This window comes from Narcine bancroftii, chromosome 5 (assembly GCF_036971445.1).
Source record: "Narcine bancroftii isolate sNarBan1 chromosome 5, sNarBan1.hap1, whole genome shotgun sequence".
Lineage (NCBI taxonomy): Eukaryota > Metazoa > Chordata > Chondrichthyes > Torpediniformes > Narcinidae > Narcine > Narcine bancroftii.
In genome coordinates, this window is record NC_091473.1 from 107,371,500 (window position 1) to 107,391,739 (window position 20,240).

At 36.8% G+C, this 20,240-nt stretch overlaps 1 protein-coding gene across 1 annotated transcript in view; it reads right to left on the reverse strand.

Moving 5' to 3' along the window:
* Nucleotides 1–15,441: 15,441 nt before the first annotated feature.
* Nucleotides 15,442–20,240, reverse strand: part of LOC138763835 (ras-related protein Rab-3B-like) — a 131,437-nt gene continuing 126,638 nt past the window's right edge. Inside the window, exon 5 of the mRNA XM_069938657.1 lies at nt 15,442–16,179. Coding sequence (XP_069794758.1) covers nt 15,992–16,179 — 188 coding nt within the window. The 3' untranslated portion in view covers nt 15,442–15,991. The remainder of the gene's footprint in view (nt 16,180–20,240) is intronic.

Sequence of the window (20,240 nt, forward strand, 5' to 3'; positions counted from 1 at the left end):
GAAACAATAAATGATCTGTCCGAAAGAATGGAGGGCGCTGAGAGAAATCTAGGTAAACATGATGGACAGATTGAAAACCTGAAAAAACAAGACAAACAATGGGTAATAGACAAGCAACTTCTACTGATAAAATCAATCACATGGAAAACTTCAGTCAGAGAGAAGGTGTAGAAGGCAGAGATGCTGTTAAATTTTTCAAGACTTGGATTCCTCAAGTCCTTCACACCGAGGAACTCAGCGATTGTGTCCACATTGAATGTGCTCACTGAACACTTGGACCAAAGAGAATGGGTGAAGCCTGCCCTCGACCCATTCTGGTAAAGCTACTAAGCTTCAAAGACGGAGAGACAATCCTGAGAGTTGCATTTGAACATTCATGAAATACCCACTCTCCAATAAATAGATTCGGTTTTTTCTGAATTTTTCTGAATACTTTTTCTGAAGTATTTACTTCAGTAACGGGATAACCCAAAATAGGAGAGAGTTCAACGTGGTCAAGAGGCAGCTCCATAAAAAGAACTTCAGATAATGCGATGTCGTACCCAGCAACTGTGAGAGTGGAAATCTCAGAAGGTAATAAAAGATTCTTTAAAATGAAAGAAGAGGTGGAAGACTTCATTCGAGAATTATGAAGAGAAAGGAAAGCAGAGTTAACTGTGGAAATACTAATGTAAATAAGATATTTTATGGACACAGTAAAGTTTTTTTTGTGAAGGTCATTTTAATTATATTATGAAATGTCAAAGTTTCATCCTATCTATGGCTCTCGGGGAACTTGAAAAGTGGAAAGAAGGTATCAAAGGTAACAGCATGATTCAAACTCTGACTTGGGGGGGCGCGGGGGGTAATGGCACCAGCAGGGGAGTTCAGTTTTAAAGATGGTGCTTCAGGGTGGGGTTCTTCTTTTTCATCCCTGGATGTTTCTGTGGGCTTTTTTTTGCAGGCCTCAGGGACTCACTGTCTACGTCATTGTCGGGGCGGAGGTTGTACAACTTTTAATGAGAGGGCACAGATCATGAAACTATTTACATATTTATTTGCACAGAATTTACAAAATGCTGTTATGGATAAGACATTGAAATTTATATGTTTGGCCTGCTGAGCTTTTCCAGCATTTCTGTGTTTTTTTTCCCACTTAACCATGGTGTCAACGGAATCCTGTGTTTTACCTTTGTTATTATATTAAAATAGATATTTATGAAAAATTTGTATTTTTTAAGAAAAACTCACATTTTACATGCAAGATTATTTTATTTATGTAAAAGATGTGTTTTTGATATGTGTTTGAAAGCCAAAAATATTTTTAAAAAGTTAACGGGCATAGAGAACCTTGGTATTCAAGAGTACAGAAAATGTAAGAAAATACTAAAGAAGGAAATCAGGAAGGCAAAAAGAAGACATGAGGTTGCTTTAGCAAATAATGTGAAGGTAAACCTAAAGGGTTCCTTCAATTATGTTGAGAGTAAAAGGATAGTAAAGGACAAAATTGTCTCCTAGAAGATAAGAGTGGCCTTTTATGTGTGGAGCCTCACAGGATGGGTGAGATCTTAAACAGTTTTTTTGCATCAGTATTTACTCAGGAAACAAGCATAGTATAAAAGGAAGGAAGGGAAACAAGGAGTAATGGCATTGAACATATAGAGATTACAGAGGAGGAGGTGCTTTCTGCCTAACAGCAAATAAAGGTAGATAAATCCCCCGGGCCTGACATGATATTCCCTCTGATCTTGAGGGAGACTAATGTAGTAATTGCAGGGGCCCTAGTAGATATATTTAGAATGTCCTTACCCACAGGTGAGGTGCCGGAGGATTGGAGGGTAGCTCATGCTGTACCGTTTGTTTAAAAAAGGCTCCAAAAGTAAACCAGGAAATTACAAGCCGGTGAGCCTGATGTCAGTTGTGGGTAAATTACTGGAGGGTGTTCTGAGAGATCGTATTTCCAAGTATTTGGACAGCCAAAGGCTGATTAAGGATAGTCAGTACAGCTTTGTGCATGGTAGGTCATGTTTAACGAATTGTATAGAGTTTTTTCAGGAGGTTACCAAGAAAATAGATGAAGGAAAGGCTGTGGATGTTGTCTACATAGACTTTATTAAAGCCTTTGACAAGGTCTCACATGGGAGGTTAGTTCAAAAAGTTCAGACATTGAGTATCCGTGGAGAAGTTATAAACTGGATTTGAAATTGGGAGAAGGCACAGGGTGGTAGTGGATGTTTGCTTCTCAGACTGGAGTTCTGTGACTAATGGTGTGCCTCAGGGATTGGTGCTGGGACCATTGTTGTTTGTTGTCTATATAGATGATCTGGATGATAATGTGGTAAATTGAATCAGCAAGTTTGCTGATGACACTAAGATTGGGGGTGTTGTGGACAGTGAGGAAGGCTTTCAAAGCTTGCAGTGGAATCTGGACCAACTGGAAAAATGGGACAGAAAATGGCAGATAGAATTTAATGCAGTTAAGTGTGAGGTATTGCAATTTGGAAGGACAAACCAAGGTAGGAGATGCACAGTAAATCTTAGGGCACTGAGGAGTGTGGAGGAACAAAGGAATCTGGGAATACAGATACATAATTCCCTGAAAGTGGTATCACAGGTAGACGGGGTTGTAAAAAAAGCTTTTAGCATTTTGGCCTTCATAAATCAAAGTATTGAGAATAGGAGTTGGGATGTTATGGTGAGGTTGTATAAGACATTGGTGAGGCCAAATCTGGAGAATTGTGTGCAGTCCTGGTTGCCAGACTACAGGAAGGATATCAGTAAGAATGAGAGAGTGCAGAGAAGATTTACTAGGATGTTTTGGGGTCTTCTGGAGTTGAGTTACAGGAAAAGATTAAACAGGTTAATACTTTACTCCTTGGAGCGTAGAAGAATGAAGGGAGTTTTGATAGAGCTTTACAAAATTATGAGGGGTAGAGACAAAGTAAATCTTTCCATTTTTATTAAGAAAGATAAATACAAGAGGACATGGCTTTAGGGTGAAAGGGAAAAGGTTTAGAAGGAACATTAGGGGGAACTTCACAGAGTGGAGGAAGTGTTAAATGAGCTGCCATCTGACATGGTGAATGCAGACTCACTCTTAAGTTTTAAGAATAAATTAGATAGATACATGGATGGGAGAGGTCTGGAAGGTTATGGAATGGGTGCAGGTCAGTTGGACTAGCAGAATGATGTTTCAGCACAGACTAAAAGGGCCTTATGGCCTTTATCTGTATGCAGTGTTCTATAGTTCTATGATCGTAGTACACGGGAGAAAGGAGATGTTGAAATAGTAAAAGCATGGTGACTTTGTGGCAGTGGAGCCAAGCAATATTATAAGGAGCTAGGACTGGAGCTGGCTGTGGCTCTCATAATGCAGTCCATAAGAGAACATGCTTGCAGCATCTCTGCACACCAAGGCCTCCTTGGACTGGAGAGGAATAACTCAGTTCAAATTGCCAAATCAGTCGCCGCCATGATGTTGGATCCAAATTTTATTGCCCCACAGTATTAAAAACTAAAATTTACAAAATTTATTGTTTCTTTGGCAATTTGTTTACTTAATCCCACAATTCTATAGGGTATTTATTTTATTTTTTTGGGTAGTGATTTGTGAATTCCATTAGGCTGAATTGCCTAACTGAATGGCTGAAACACAGGAGTTGCCTTTTTCTCAGGACCACACTACACAGAGAAATGATGTGTCCATTTCTCCAGGCATATGGCTTCTGAGCTTGACAGATCATCGTGGGAATCAAATGGAAATAACCTACACATGGAAAAGGCAAGAATCTACCTGAAATAAAACAGTTCATCTTGGAATGCACACATTCTTGTTAAAAACAAAAATGCCATTTCAGATGAAGAAAAAGTACTGTTGTATATTTGTGTTTATATATTTTGAGTATGTTCATACAACGAAGAGTTAAAGAAACCAGCAGTGCTAATCAACAAAAATACTCTGCTCAAAACATTAACAAAATAAATTCCAGAATAATTAGATCCTATTCTCAATGAAAATTTGTATCTCAATGTATCCAGCCTTACTGAATCATGATGTGTTTGTGCATTCCGGAACATTTTGCTATTGTACTTCGCTTGGCTAGAAACTGCTGTATGTCCATTATCCTTGATTGATGCAATGCTCTTTAGTCTGAATTTTCCAAATCCAGAAAGAGCCATGATATTAAAAAGGTTACAAAGGCCTATTCAAAACATGCTTTCATGTCCAGACATTGGGATCATTTAAGATAAAATTCTAAAATATTTTAAGTTAAAAATATTGGGTTGAAAAAAATAGGTTGTTTTTTAAAAGTTTACTAAAGAAATAAAACTATGTGGAATTGTTAATGGGTTTAAATCAATGGATGTTACACATATGACAAGAATTACCAAACGGCATATATTGAGTTAAAAGGAGATGCCGAAGAAATGTGAATTTGTCAGTTACTGAAAATATCATCATTTAGAAACAAAATATATTTGCAACGGTCCTTCTTGCCCCCTTACTAAACGGGCTGAAGTGGATCACAGAAGATGACATCAGGACAGATCCAGGGGTGATTTCTAAGTGCTTACATCCAGCAACATTTTGATGAGTGGATAGGGTTCAGATCTATTTTTTAATGAAGCTGACCTGGAGGTACTGAGGATAAGTTGAAGTATTTCGGAAGGGTGACAAGAGGGAATGATTTCTTCTTGCCAGCTATAAAGTAAACTTTGAAGCAAGCCATGTGACTCCCAATAAAGAATTCAGGTAAACAAAAAAGAAAAATTGATAAAAAGGAGGTTGAGAAATTGCTAAAAAAAATTTAAAGTATAACAGTAAAAAGTCCAAAAATCTGGATGCCAGAAATCTGGACCACCCAACAATTTGGATTTGCTGAAAACACTTGCTTGAAAACCGGACCACCCGACAATCCAGACTTCTCAAAAACTCTCAGCTTTTGTAAATGTGTGCATACGTAAGCACCGCAGATGCACAACAACAAGTTGTGGAAATATAAGAAAAAATATTTATTTTTTGTACTTTGTATTGTATTAAAAAATGTTTTGTTAATAACCTATCAAAATATACCTGATTATTCTCCTTAAATTTAAATTTTAAAAGTACTGCCCAAGAATCTGAAAAATCCAAAAATCTGGTCCAGTCCAATTCTCCAGCAGTCTGGATTTTCGGATATTTACTGTAATATCCACAAGAAAATGATGATTCAATAACAGGAACAAGCAGTGAAGCCCCTAATTTAAGGGGCATGTGATCAGTTTATGGCATTAAAGTTAAGAACAAACATATTTGAGCCTCCTTTGAAAATGAGCTCATTCTCTTTCTTATTATGAGCTAATTTAACTGGATTTTCCAGATTAACATAACATAACAATTACAGCACGGAAACAGGCCATTAGGCCCTTCTAGTCCGCACCGAACCAAACACCCCTTTCTAGTCCCACCTCCCTGCACAATGCCCATAACCCTCCATCTTCTTCTCATCCATATACCTGTCCAACCTTTTCTTAAATAATACAATTGACTCCGCCGCCACTATTTCTCCCGGAAGATCATTCCACACAGCTACCACTCTCTGAGTAAAGAAGTTCCCCCTCATGTTACCTCTAAACCTCTGCCCCTTAATTCTTAACTCATGTCCTCTTGTTTTAAACTTTCCTCCTCTTAACGGAAATAGTCTATCCACATCCATTCTGTCTATCCCTTTCATAATCTTAAATACTTCTATCAAATCCCCTCTCAACCTTCTACGCTCCAAAGAATAAAGACCCAATCTGTCCAATCTCTCCCCATACTCCAGATGCTTAAACCCAGGCAACATTCTGGTAAACCTTCTCTGCACTCTCTCCACTCTGTTTATATCCTTCCTATAATTAGGCGACCAGAACTGCACACAGAACTCCAAATTAGGCCGCACCAACGTCTTATACAATCTCAACATCACCTCCCAACTCCTATATTCCATGCAATGATTGATAAAGGCCAGCATACTAAAAGCCTTCTTCACCACCCTATTCACGTGAGTTTCTACCTTCAGGGAACGATGTACCGTTACTCCTAAATCTTTCTGCTCTTCTGTATTCCTCAATGCTCTCCCATTTACCACATATGTCCTATTCTGATTCTTCTTACCAAAATGAAGCACCTCACACTTATCAGCATTAAATTCCATCTGCCATTTTACAGCCCACTTTTCTAAGCAGCCCAAATCCCTCTGCAATCCTTGAAAACCTTCTTCATTATCCACTATTCCACCTATCTTAGTATCGTCTGCATATTTACTAATCCAATTCACCACCCCATCATCTAGATCATTAATGTATATAACGAACAACAATGGGCCCAATACAGATCCTTGAGGCACACCACTGGTCACCGGCCTCCAACCTGACAGACAATTATCCACTACCACTCTCTGGCCTCTCCCTTTCAGCCAATGTTCAATCCATTTGACTATCTCAAAATTTATACCTAAAGACTGCACCTTCCTAACTAACCTTCCATGTGGTACCTTATCGAAGGCCTTACTGAAGTCCATATAGACAACATCCACTGCGCTACCCTCATCCACATTCCTAGTCACCTCTTCAAAAAATTCAATCAGATTGGTCAAACATGACCTTCCTCCCACAAATCCATGTTGAGTGCTCCTGATCAGACCCTGTCTATCCAGATGTTTATAAGTACTATCTCTAAGAATTTTCTCCATTAATTTACCTACCACAGACGTCAAACTTACAGGCCGATAGTTGCCAGGCTTCCTCCTTGAACCCTTTTTAAATAACGGAACCACATGCGCAATGCGCCAATCCTCCGGCACTATCCCCATATCTAATGACATTTGAAAAATTACCGCCAGAGCCTCTGCCATTTCCTCCTTCACTTCTCTCAATGTCCTGGGGAAGATCCCGTCTGGTCCCGGAGACTTATCCACCTTTATATTCTTCAAAAGCCTTAAAACTACACCTTTTGTAATCTCTATATTCCCCATATTTACCCAATTTGCTTTTTTTATCCCACATCTCCCAATATCCTTCTCCTTAGTGAATACCGAAGAAAAGAAACTGTTCAATATTTCCCCCATTTCTCTAGGTTCCACACACAGTTTTCCACTCTGATTTTCTAAGGGACCAATTTTGTCTCTAGCTTTCCTCTTACCATTAACATATTTGTAGAACTCTTTTGGATTAGTTTTCACCCTGCTTGCCGTAGTTTTCTCGTACCTTCTTTTAGCTTTCCTAATTCCTCTCTTAAGATTCCTCTTACATTCAATGTATCTTTCAAACATCTCCTTAACTCCATGCTTCTTATATCTAATGTACGCCTCCCTTTTTCTTCGAACCAAGTTTCCAATATTCCTTGAAAACCACGGCTCTCTCAAACCTTTTGCCCCTCCTTTTAACCTAACAGGAACATAAAGCTTTTGCACTCTCAAAATCTGATCTTTAAAAGACTTCCATCTCTCTACTACATCCTGCCCATAAAACAAATTGTCCCAATGCACACCCTGCAAGTCCTTTCGCATCTCCTCAAATCTAGCTTTTCCCCAATCAAAAAGAGAGGTTAAAAAAAATTGACAGGGATCTTTTAATCATTTGGAATGCAATACATCTCTCACATCAGGGCGGCATGGTTAGCATAGCAGTTAGCACAACGATGTTACAGCGTCAGTGATTGGGACTAGAGTTTGAATCCCATGCTGTTTGTAAGGAGTTTGTACATGCTCCCCGTGTCTGCGTGGGTTTTCCCTGAAGGCTCTGGTTTCCTTCCCGCCCTTCAAAATGTACTGGGGTCATAAGTTAATTGGGTGCAATTGGGTGGCATGGACACATGGGCTGAAAGGGCGTGCTACCATACTGTATGTCTAAATTAAATAAAATTATTTCCACTGAATAGAAACTGATCAGATGAGGGGATGGATGGTGCTTTGTGTTAATTGCTTTCAGGAGAATCATGGTGCATATATTGCCTTGCATTTACTGTTAATGAAATATCTAAAATCTAAATATATTAACATGAAATGCTTTCTTGTCAACCATTATACATTATAAACACCTATGTTTATTCAATGCAGAAATCATACATGAATGTTTGCCACTGGAAATTCTCTTTCCAGTGGAAATTTTGTACTGCCACCATTTATGGGAAGGACAAATTACAATTAACGTACAAATAAATGCAGGAAGTTGGCATTAAACACAATCCAGAAGCATTACAGCTTTTATGGTGCCAATGATTGAACTTGAGCAGAAATTTTAAATTATTTAGGAACTGTGACCATTGCAAAATTAAGTAGTGCATCAAAAGACTAGGAATTGCAAATGTCATTTTGTTGCGAACAACTCCAAGTTCAAACTGTTTTTTGAATTTCTCTATGTTCTGTGCTGTGAAGTGAATTTGTAATTACTGAAGGTACAACATTCCTATTTTGTTTCTTTTGAAGAAACTAGTGGCTACCTACCTCTTTAGAAATAGAAACGCAGACTCTCACTTTAAAAACTCGCATTTCACTTTAAAACTTGCATCAATTAAAAATTCAATTTGCTAAATTTTACACGATATATCCTCTAAATGTATTAAGCGTACAACTCAGGAACTTACTTTATATCACATGTTTTGGCTATGTCCCTCACTTTGTAACTACTGGAAGGAGGTATTTAGTACATTATCTTTAATTCTTGATATGTGTCTCCAAGCCTTTTAATTGCTATTTTTGGAATGAGTGAACCAATGGATTTAATTTTAACTCCATCTCAATACTATATGGTTGCTTTTGCTTCTCTGATTTCTAGAAGACTAATTTTGCTGCCATGCAAAGATGTTGTCCCTCCCATGCATGGGCAATGGTTATTGGATTTAATAGTATCCCTCTCTAGAGAAAATTAGGTGCTCAACGGTTAAAACAAGAATTTATTTTTCTCTCTGGAGTTTCTTTTTTAATTATTTTCCAATTTTACAGATCAATTATTTTTTTTTAAACTTTATTTATTCATTCAAAAACAAATAATATATGACATATACAACAATTAACCATAAACATGAATGTTATTTTTAGATATATATTAAAAAAAAGAAAAAAATAGAAAAGAAAAGACCCCCCCCCCTTCAGCCAACTCTCCTAAGGAGAGCCATAAAGAAAGAAAAAAGAAAAAATATTAAAGAAAAATTAAATATACATATTAAGATCTAATCAATGTAAATATTCTGAATATTACAACCACTTATTAATAAAAAATTATAATTATAATGCAAAACATACATAATTCTTTTTCCATTATTAAACAATATCTCATCTCATTATGCCATCTATTAATATCAATCATATTTGTATCTTTCCACGTACTAGCAATACTTTTTTTCGCTACGGATAAAGCTAAAGATACAAAAGCAAGCTGAAACTTATCTAATCCAAAGCCTTTCAGAGGTTGCAAACTACCCAATAAAAATACTGTCGGATCTAAAAGTATTTTAATTTTATACAGGTATTCTAAAAACGATTGAATTTTCTTCCAAAAAGATTGTATATGTATACATGACCAAACACAATGAAAAAAAGTTCCAACTGTATTACCACATCTAAAACAAATCTGATTCATGAAACCTTACTTTTTTAATTTTTCAGGTGTTAAGTATAATTGATGTAAAAAACTATGGTTAATCATTGCATAACGTGCATTTATCAATCTAGTTACACTATCATAACAGATATCTAACCAATCATCTTTGGAAAAAATAAAACCAGTATCCACTTCCCATTTACTTTTAGATCTATCCCAACCCTTTTTATCCATACCATCCTGTAATATTTGATACATAGATGAAATATAACCTTTCTCTGGTACCTTCATAAGAAAAGTCTCAAATTTAGTCATTTCAGGTAAAATCATATCTCTACCAAACATATATTTTACTAAAGATCGAATTTGATAATAGAGAAACAAAGAGTTCTTATCAATACCAAAACTTTCCCTCATCTGATTAAAAGATAAAAATTTACCCTCTTTAAAACAATCTCCCAAATTTTTCACATCTTTAAATCTCCAATGCAATAAACTTCAGATCAATTATTTTTGATTTTTATTTAAAAAATTCTCCTTTTTTCTATTTCTTGAACAATTAGTATTGAAATTGGTAGTTGACACCTGGCTTTGATAGAAATCCCTCAGGGGGTTAGAAATTAGACATAGATTTTTTTCTTCCTTTACCTTTTTTTAAAAATCAAATACATTGATCATACATATCTTTGTTTTCCATTGTTTACTATCTGTAATTTTAATTTATTTCTACTTGAACTTTACATCATATGCATCATATGTTTCTTAAAAACCAATAAAAAGATTGAAAAACAAAACTTGTGCGATGTCAGGACATTGAGTGTCAAAACCCTCATGAGATAATTTGTGATGCATCTTACATATGTATATAAAAAGTTAAGTAATGTGAATACACACTACCCAAACAATAAATAGCTGTTTGCTTATTTATTTACCCTTATCTGGAGATTCAAAGTAAGTAAGCATTATCTCAGACAAAAGTGGGTGAAAGTCAAACAAGTAACTGGTCATTTGTACTTTCTATCCCATTTTTTTTTAAATTATGCAAAATATGTATGTAGAAACTGAGATAATAATTGTAAACAAAATATTCACATTCAGGACTTAATTGTACACAATTTCAGTTTTATATTGCATATACTTGGCCTTTTTGTCCTGACTTGGGCATTAGATTGAAACTTGGAATGTATAGCAGACTTATTTGACAGCTTCATGCTGTTTTATGTAGTTGGAAAATTTTAGCTTTGTGCAAATTACTGTGTTGTGCACTGAAAAACTTGTCTCTTAACCTTAATTACAAAACTATTTTAGAAATGATCATAATGATCCATGACTATGTTATTTGTAGCAAAGCTTATAAAAAGTTAAATCTGAAAAGCAAGGTTATTCATGGATAATCTGCATTTCGTCCACAGCTATAATTTGCAACCCCAGTAGGGAATTCGGGGAAGAACTCTTATAGGACTTTTGAATAATGATATTTAATTAAAATTCAACATGTAAACTACATTGGTAGATACAATCATCTGATAACATTATTTTCACAAAAATGAAAACATACCATGCAAACACAAGTATTGGTTTCCATTATTGACTGCCCCGTATTTTCCCAAAAAAGCTAACATGCAGATGTCCAAAAGAAGCAATTTGAAAATGTTTGAAATCATTACACTTAATGCACTGGAGCTACAACAGATTCTTGTATTATAATAATGGATATTACAATGTATTCACTTGGACTGAATAACGTTCCAAGCAAAAAAACATTGTCCATGGAACAAATAATTGCTATTTGTGGAACTTTGGGAACAGGAAGCAAAGAAAGAAGTTAAAAAAAAAACTTTTAAAAATAAAGTCTTATTCAGAACAGATACTTTTTTTAAAAAAAAGCATTAACGGGTAAAGGGTTACTGCCTGGAGTGAAACCCGAAAGCCTTCAGGCGTTGTGATTGTAGGAAAAACACAAAAGGACCACAACAGTTCACGCAGCTTCCATAGTAGGTTAAGATATATAACCAACATTTCGGGCCACAAAAATCAGACAGGGGGCTGAATAAAAAGGTGGGTGGGAGCACAGGCCACGTGCAAAAGGCCATAACTGGATATGAGCAGGAGAGGAAAGGTGAGATTTGATCTAAGGAGGGGGGTGGCTCTGTGAATGCAGAGGTAGAGAAAAGGAGACAGAGGAAAAGGGAGAGAGAGGGAGAGGGAGAGAGAGAGAGATCACCATATCAAAATTATCTATTCACTGTATTTGAGGAATTTTTAATTTGATTTCAAAAACTGTAGATTAGTTTTTTTGACAGTACAATGTAGTTTGTCTTGAAGCAAACTCTAAATAAGCTATATCAAACATTTTTTTTGCAGAACAGTGTAGTGTGATTTTGCCTTGAATCAAACAGTGTGCTGAAGGTGTGAGAAGTGAAGTATAATTATCACAAAGACACAGCCTATTGATGTTTTGTCTTTTACCAGTGTAAATAAATTTCAAAATCTCTATTGGTCATCCTTGCACTGACAAATCTCTTTTAAAATTATTTACTCTGATGAAGAGCTAACTTTAATATGGCTGCACATATTAACTTTTTAAAAAAAAACTTTTTGTGCACTAATGATTTACTGTGACTGAATGGAAATTGAGATGGAGGTGTTACTTCAATTCAACAAATCAACAAAATTGAAGCCACAAGGCTCCAAACAATTAATGGATTCAAGTCTGTGAAAACAGAAAAAAACCCAGAATATAGAAATTCTCTTGAAAGATATCCATTCCACCATGTCACGGCCGCACAAAATAACTGAAGAAAAAAAATTATTTGTTTCATATCACAATTTTAGTTCATTGTATACACTGCATTAGATCTCATTCATAATTTCACTACAAATTCCTATTTACACTTTTAACTATTGATTAAAAATAGAGGCATGTAAATTTCGGAAAATAACAAGATTGCTATAAAAACTATGGTGAAAGAGATTTCAAGCTCTGCGATGCAAGGTGCTGAGCATGCTGGCTCTCCAGCAGAGTAGGTTCCTGGATGCTATTTCTGAAAGCCTTGAATGTCAAGACAAAATAAAGATGAGCAAATCTCAGAGTGACATATAGTTAATATACACAGAATGGAATAAGTCCAGACTCTTCAAGGTAAGCTTTTCTTTCCTGTCAGAATGTAATTTAATCCAGATCACTGGCTCTCCCATAAGAAAGCTGTTTTTCTGTTTAAAGTAACATGCTAAGATTTTGGAAACAAAATCATAATGAACTAGAACTTTGGGCCATTGGCCTTTCATCCTTGAACCTTTTTGCACTATTCAAGGAGTTCAGAATCAGAATTTATTGTCATGAACATGTCATGAAATTTGCTGTTTTGTGGCAGCATTATGGTACAAATATTACAATAAAAATTACATTTAAAAATAAATTAGTGCAAAAATAAGAGAAAATGAGGTAGTGTCTGTGGTTTATTGTCCCTTCAGAAATCTAATGGCAGAGAGGAAGGAACTGTCCTTTTGCTGCTGGGTGTTTCTCAGGTTCCCTGATGATTGCAGTGTGAAGAGGGCATGATTTGGGTTGTGAGGTCCTTGAGGATAGATGGTGCTTTCTTAAGATGCTTTCTTGTAGATGTCCTCGATGGAATGGAGACTGATGTCCATAATGGTGCTGGCCGAGTTCAAAACTCTCAGTAGCCTCTTCCTGTCCTGTGCATGGGCATCTCCATTCCAGACAGTGATGCAACCATTCAGGATGCTCTCCATGGTAAACCTGTATAAATTTTCAAGAGTCTTTGGTGACATCCCAAATCTCAAGCTCCTCATGAAGTATAGCCACTGGCAAGTCTTCTTCATGACTGCATAAACATGGAGGCCTCAGGACAGATCCTTAGAAATCCCAGGAACTTGAAGCTCTTAATCCTTTCCACTGTTGATCCCTCAATGTTTTCCTGATTTCCTCTTTCTGAAGTCCATAATCAAAGCCTTGGTTTTGTGACATCACTCAACTTGCTGATCTATCTAGCTCCTGCATGCTACCTCATTACCATCTGTGATTCTGCCTTGGTGTTACTGGCAAATTTGTAGATGGCAGAGTTTTCCTGGCTTAGGCATGGGAGAATTTCAGGAGACCACTAGCAACTAATTTGGGGAGCCTTACTACAAGATTATCAGCTGCATTACACAAAAACAGAGAATTAATGCAAATAGTCTTTCATAAAACTACATTTTAAATCGTTCTAACTCCAGTTCACCAAGGATCAAGATCTTGTGCTAGACATTACTAAGGAAGAACTAACAGGAAATTGGGTAGATGATTTCATTTTACTAGTCCAACTTTATCAGCATAAAACAAGACTTATATCTTCCCAAATTTCCATTGAAGGAAGAAATTGGTGGAACAGTGACTAGCTGAAGTAAATACTTCTTTTGTCCTATCCACCTCAAATACAACAAATTATTCTGAATATATGTGGAATTTAAGTACTTTTATTGTACTTTTCCCATTTTTCATATTTTTCGACTTTCCTTATAAATGTACGGCTCTGACTTGATAAAGCATCTTGGAATTATTCTGTAAAGTACAAAATACAAACTATTTTTATTGTTTGTTTGTAGATAGTGGCAATTCAATATCAGAAGAATGAAAGAAACAGTGGTAGACTATGCACCCACTTTAAATTAATCCACCATTCAATGGTGTGTTGCTGACCTGAGCCTCATCCATTTTGCTGCCCAAATTCCCATATCCTCTGATTCCTTTCATGCATGAAAAATTATGGATTTCAGCCTTGAATATACCCAACAACTGAATATCCACAGCTCTCTAATATAAATGGGTCTAACGATTTACAAACAGCATAAAGAATGATCGAGGTATCTCAATCCAAATCGGCAATCTCTTATCCTCTCCAAGCTCTGGAGTCCAAAGCCACCAGAAACAGCCTTGCAGCATTTATTCATAAAGTCCCTTGAAATTTCTTACCTGAACTGAATGTAAACCATAATTTTTCAATGGACAATCAATCATCTTATCCCTTGAAACTGTACAGCACTTAATCCAAAGTAAATGTATTGTTTCTGAAATGTGGAGACCAAAATGGTACAGAAACTCAGGATGTGATCTTACAAAAGCCCTGAACACTCAGCAAGACTTATTTTGTACACTACTCCCCTGATACCAGTCAACAACTTACCTTTACCTTTCAAACCATGATACATAATATCTTACAACATAGAAAATGGGTGAGATTGAGGCAGAAAACTAAGAAAAATAGTTGACCTGAGACTTATTCCAATCTCACTCCATGTTGACTTCCATTTCCTGTCACAAGGTACATAGAGAGAGAGAAGTATTGAGGAAAACAGATATGGAAACAGGAGTTATAAAATCTCTGGCCAATTATGCATTAGAACTGCTGCCAGACAGTTGGTTCTGGGATGCAATCTTAACCCCTTAATTACAGTATCTGCATGAAAAAAAGAAAACAAATTTCAACCCTCCATTCCCACCACTGGCTTCCACTCAGCTTACCGCCCTTCACACTTTCTGATGACAATTCCAACCTTAGCTGGTGTAGATGGTTTGATGGTTTGCACCTTCTGGCCTTCATTAACACTCCTGATCTTTCTTGTGTCACATCAGTGACCTACTCGTTGCTGTAGTTCAGTATTAAGTCCAAACTCAGCCATAGAACCTACTCTTAATTATATCCAACACAGGAGACTAGATCAATGTTTCTGCACTAGTAGTGGCACATTCACAGACGATCACTTCAGAGAGCAAATAACTCACTTATCATAGATAAAGAGCCTTTTATGGTTTTCATAGTAAGAAAACTGACAATAGACAACCATGGAATTTCAACTAAATAGAATTTACAAAAAGAGAAATTGTAGTCATGAAGTCTGATCATGGTCATGTGCTTCCAGAATAATTTTAATTTACTGTAATATTTCCTCCTTTTAGCTTATGTTTGTTCTATTAAAGATGCCAATTTAGCCAAAGGGATTCTTCTGCCAACATATCAACTGTTCCAACAAACTTAGTAAGATTATTCATTTAATTCTGACAGGTTCTTCTTAAATTAATTTACATTGCTACATTTACTCCTTCATAATACTTTCTTGACTACTTCACAGATAAAGCAAGTTACAGCAAGCACTCAATACACTTGAAAAATCTCAATTTCCAATTCAGAAGGACTGGTAACCAGTTTCAGAAACATCTACATCAGTATCAGTTAGTAATACAGACAAGATAATATGCAGTTAAATGTCCACTTTGTGCAAAAGTAGATAACACTTGAACACATCAGAAAGAATAACTACATTTATTACTTCCACTATCCATATAATATTGAATGATTCAGCATTTAGTTGTCTTCAAAGCAGAAACAACTCTAAAGAAAAACAGAAAAGTAAAATAACAGGTAAAGGTCAGAAATCACCAGATGAGAAGTCACTAGCAGGCACAATTCTGTTGCATTGATGCTGGGTTGTCTGTCAATCGCATGTGCTTGTTGCCACTGGCCATTGATGAATCAGAATCCAGGCTCTCTGACATTTTCTCACATATGATATCGACTAGACGTTCAAAGACCTGCTTGACATTGATGTTTTCTTTAGCACTGACCTCAAAAAAATCAAATCCTGTCAAAATAGAAACATTAAAAATGATCCACAATTTTATCCACTATGTTCACTTAATGTCACCTGAAAATAAAATAGACAAGATATAAAAATATCATCAGTACTTTGAGGAACACTTCATGTATGCTCATCAGCATATTAGGAAATTTATTTTCATATTAGGTATAGGTGTAGTGTTGCTTTTTGTAGGGGAATTTAAAAAATGAATCTAAGGTGTGTGTTGGGCAACACTTCAGATCCAGTGATCATGATAACATTATTTTCAATATAATTATGGAACGGGATAGGTCTGGTCCAAAGATAAAGGTTTTTGAGTGGGGAAAATCCAGATATGAAGAAATGAGAAGGGATTTGCAAGGAGTGGTTTGGGCTGATTTGTTTTATGGGAAGGAGGTAGAGGAGAATTGGAGGTCATTTAAAGGTGAGATTTTGAGGGTGCAGAATCTTTACGTTCCTGTTAGGATAAAAGGGAGAGCCAAAAGTTCGAGAGATCCGTGGTTTTCAAGAGAGATTAGAAAGTTGGTTCGAATTAAAAGAGAGGCCTACATTAAATATAAGAAACAAGGTATAAATGAGATGCTGGAATATATATGGATTGTAAAAAGCTTAAGAAAGAAATTAGGAAAACGTAAAGAGGGTATGAGGTGGGTATAGCGAACAGGGTGAAAGTAAATCCAAAGGGTTTTTACAAACCACCGCCAGTGGGCTGATATCGCCTCAAACCGTGCATCTTGGCGCCTCACAGTTCGGCGGGCAGCAACCTCCTTTGAAGAAGACCGCAGAGCCCACCTCACTGACAAAAGGCAAAGGAGGAAAAACCCAACACCCAACCCCAACCAACCAATTTTCCCCTGCAGCCGCTGCAACCGTGTCTGCCTGTCCCGCATCGGACTTGTCAGCCACAAACGAGCCTGCAGCTGACGTGGACTTTTACCCCCTCCATAAATCTTCGTCTGCGAAGCCAAGCCAAAGAAGAAATAGCAAAAGAAGAGTGAAGGATAAAATTGGTCCCTTAGAACGGACAACTGTATGTGGAGCTGAATGATGGTATTCACTAGGAAAAAGGATATGGAATCGTGTAGGATAAGAGAAGCAAAAGGGGTGATTCTGGAAAATGTAGGGATTAGGAAAGAGGGGTTTTGGAACTTTTGAGGCATATAAAGGTGGATAAGACTCCGGGCCCCGACAGAATTTTCCACAGGACCTTGAGGGAAGTCAGGGAGGAAATAGCAGAGGCTCTGACAGTGATTTTTCAAAAGTCACTAGAAGGGGGCATGGCACCGCAGGATTGGTGTATTACAAATGTGGTCCCACTGACTAAAAAGGGTTTCAGATGTAGGCCCAGCAATTATAGGCCAGTAAGTATGACATCGGTGGTTGGTAAACTAATGGAAAGTATTCTCAGAGATAATATGTATAAGTATCTAGAGAGGCAGGGACTGACCAGGGACACCCAACATGGGTTTATGCAGGGAAGGTCATGTTTGACAAATGTTGTTGAAATTTTTGAGGAGGTGACTAGGAAGGTTGATGAGGGTAGAGCAGTAGATATAGTCTATATGGATTTCAGTAAGGCCTTCAATAAAGTTCCACATGGAAGGTTCCTGGACGAGTCCCCATAAAATTTTATGACCCCAAAGGACCCCAAAACCCAGCAGCAATATATATTCATCAAGACAAATGGTTACTTAAACAAAAGTTGCTTTTAATTATCTTTAAATATAAAAATAGAAATAAACTTTAACTTATATATTATTATTAACTCACTTAACTTAACCTAACCTAACCCCCTTCTAATTCTAAGCACATGTGTGTGTAATGTGTGGTAAGTTTAGAAAAGTTCTTTGGTTCACAGTCCAATCTCACTTCTCATTCTTCCAAATTCACTGGTTGCAGGCAATTCTTATACTGTGCACAGAATTTAACATGTATAAAGTTCACCAGGCTTTAGTGCTCGAAAGGTAAATGGTTACCACTCAGGAAGGTTCTTGTAGGTTTTATAGAGAGAGAGATGTGTTGTTCTAGGACATCTACAACTGAGGTACTTTCCTCAGTCATCTCAGTGTCTTGCTGATGAAACTTGCCCTATCAGGGTTCTCCAGATGACAACCTCTTTCTTTCAGGTTATCACAGAGTTCCTTTCTGTTTCTCTTATTTCAAGTTATTCCAAGTGAAACACTAGACAGCCAGTACTTTTAGCTATTTTCCACTCTGAAGCTTCTGTTTCAGTTCCAGCAAGCTTCTGCTGCTCGTCACAGCTTTCTCTCTCTCTCTCTAACACACACACACACACACACACACACACACACACACACACACACACACACACACACACACACACACACACACACACACACACACACTCTGACCCTCAGTCAGAGACTTCTTTCTCCCTTTACTTGCAAAAACCACCTGACCTTCTCCATCAAACAATAGGAGTCAGTCTTCTGGTTCATCTGTTGTTTTTAAGTAAACAAGAACCCATCAGTGACCTCTCTGAACACTCTTGTGAAAAGCCATCATGTCTCTGCTGTTGTTTTAAAGACAATAGTCCATTCATTCCACAACGTCAGTCCAATTAACACCTACTTGTGAAGTCTCCATAGGCATTCTTCAAAGTTTCTGTAAAGTCACTCTGGAAATAAATTATCCAGTATTTCAAATAAGATCTGTTTTAAAGTGTTTGTGTGTAACCTACTCTAACTTTTCCCGATTTATCTCCCAAAAATATTTCTATATATTCTGTCACAGAAAGGAAGATTCTCGTGGAATCTCATGGATAGAGTGATAAAGAAGGCTTTTGGTATGCTGGCATTTGTAAATCAAAGCATAGAATATAGGAGCTGGGAGGTGATGTTGAGACTATTCAAGGCATTGGTGAGGCCAAATTTGGAATACTGCGTGCAGTTCTGGTCCCTAAATTATAGGATGGATATCAGTAAGGTAGAGAGGGTGGAGAGAAGATTTACTAAAATGTTGTCTGGATTACAGTATCTAGACTACAAAGAAAGATTGAGTTGATTGGGTCTTTATTCATTGGAGCATAGAAGGTTGAGGGGGGATTTGATAAGGTATTTAAAATTATAAGGGGGATAGATAGAGTAGATATGAATAGGTTCTTCCCCTTGAGGGTAGGTGAGATTGGAATGAGGAGTCATGAGTTAAGGGTTAGGGGACAAAAGTTTAGAAGTAACATGAGAGGGAGCTTCTTCACTCAGATAGTGGTGGAAGAGTGGAATGACCTTCTGGAAAAGGTGGTTGCAGTAAGGTCAATTTTGTCATTTAAGAAAAAGTTGGATAGATGCATGGATGTGAGGGGATTGGAGGGTTATGGACAGGGTGCAGGTAAATGGGACTAGAGGAGATCACTTAAATCGGTGTGGACTAGAGAGGCTGAGATGGCCTGTTTCCGACCTGTAATTGTTATATGGTTATAAATGTAACTGAAATTTTGTGTCACAGTCAAAGCCACAATGAACTAAAATCCCTTCCTTTGTGTGGTAGGATCCTATGATTAAAATCAGTAATTTGTTAGGAATTCGAACTCTTTTTCAGAGTGGTAAAATTAAATGCCATGTGAAACTTGTAATGAACATTAATGGAAACACACATGGCACTATGAGCATTTCAAGTTATAACAGGAAAATAGAAGTGATGAAGAAGCTACAAAAGATGTTGACAAGAATTATATCAGAATTGAAAGATTTAACTTTCAGGTTAACGGAGTAGGGCTCAACAGAAAAGGTGTCCACAAAAATCTTTGTAACTGGGTTTAAAACAGTAGGCATGAAAACTGAGAGAAGATGTTTCCACCGAGAAAGAGCAAAACTAGGTAAAGTCATTAATGAAGTGATGAGAACATAACATTTACTACCAGAATAGATGCTAAAGCAAATAACAAATATATAAGTATATGTAGCGGAACTAAAATTATGATTTGCCTACATTATTCAATGGAGTAAATATTTTTGGAGAAAGCTAATATGAAGCAAATTCCTTCTTAGAAGCTAAGGAGATTTGGGATGTAATTGAATACTCTATCAAACTTTTACAGGGAGACT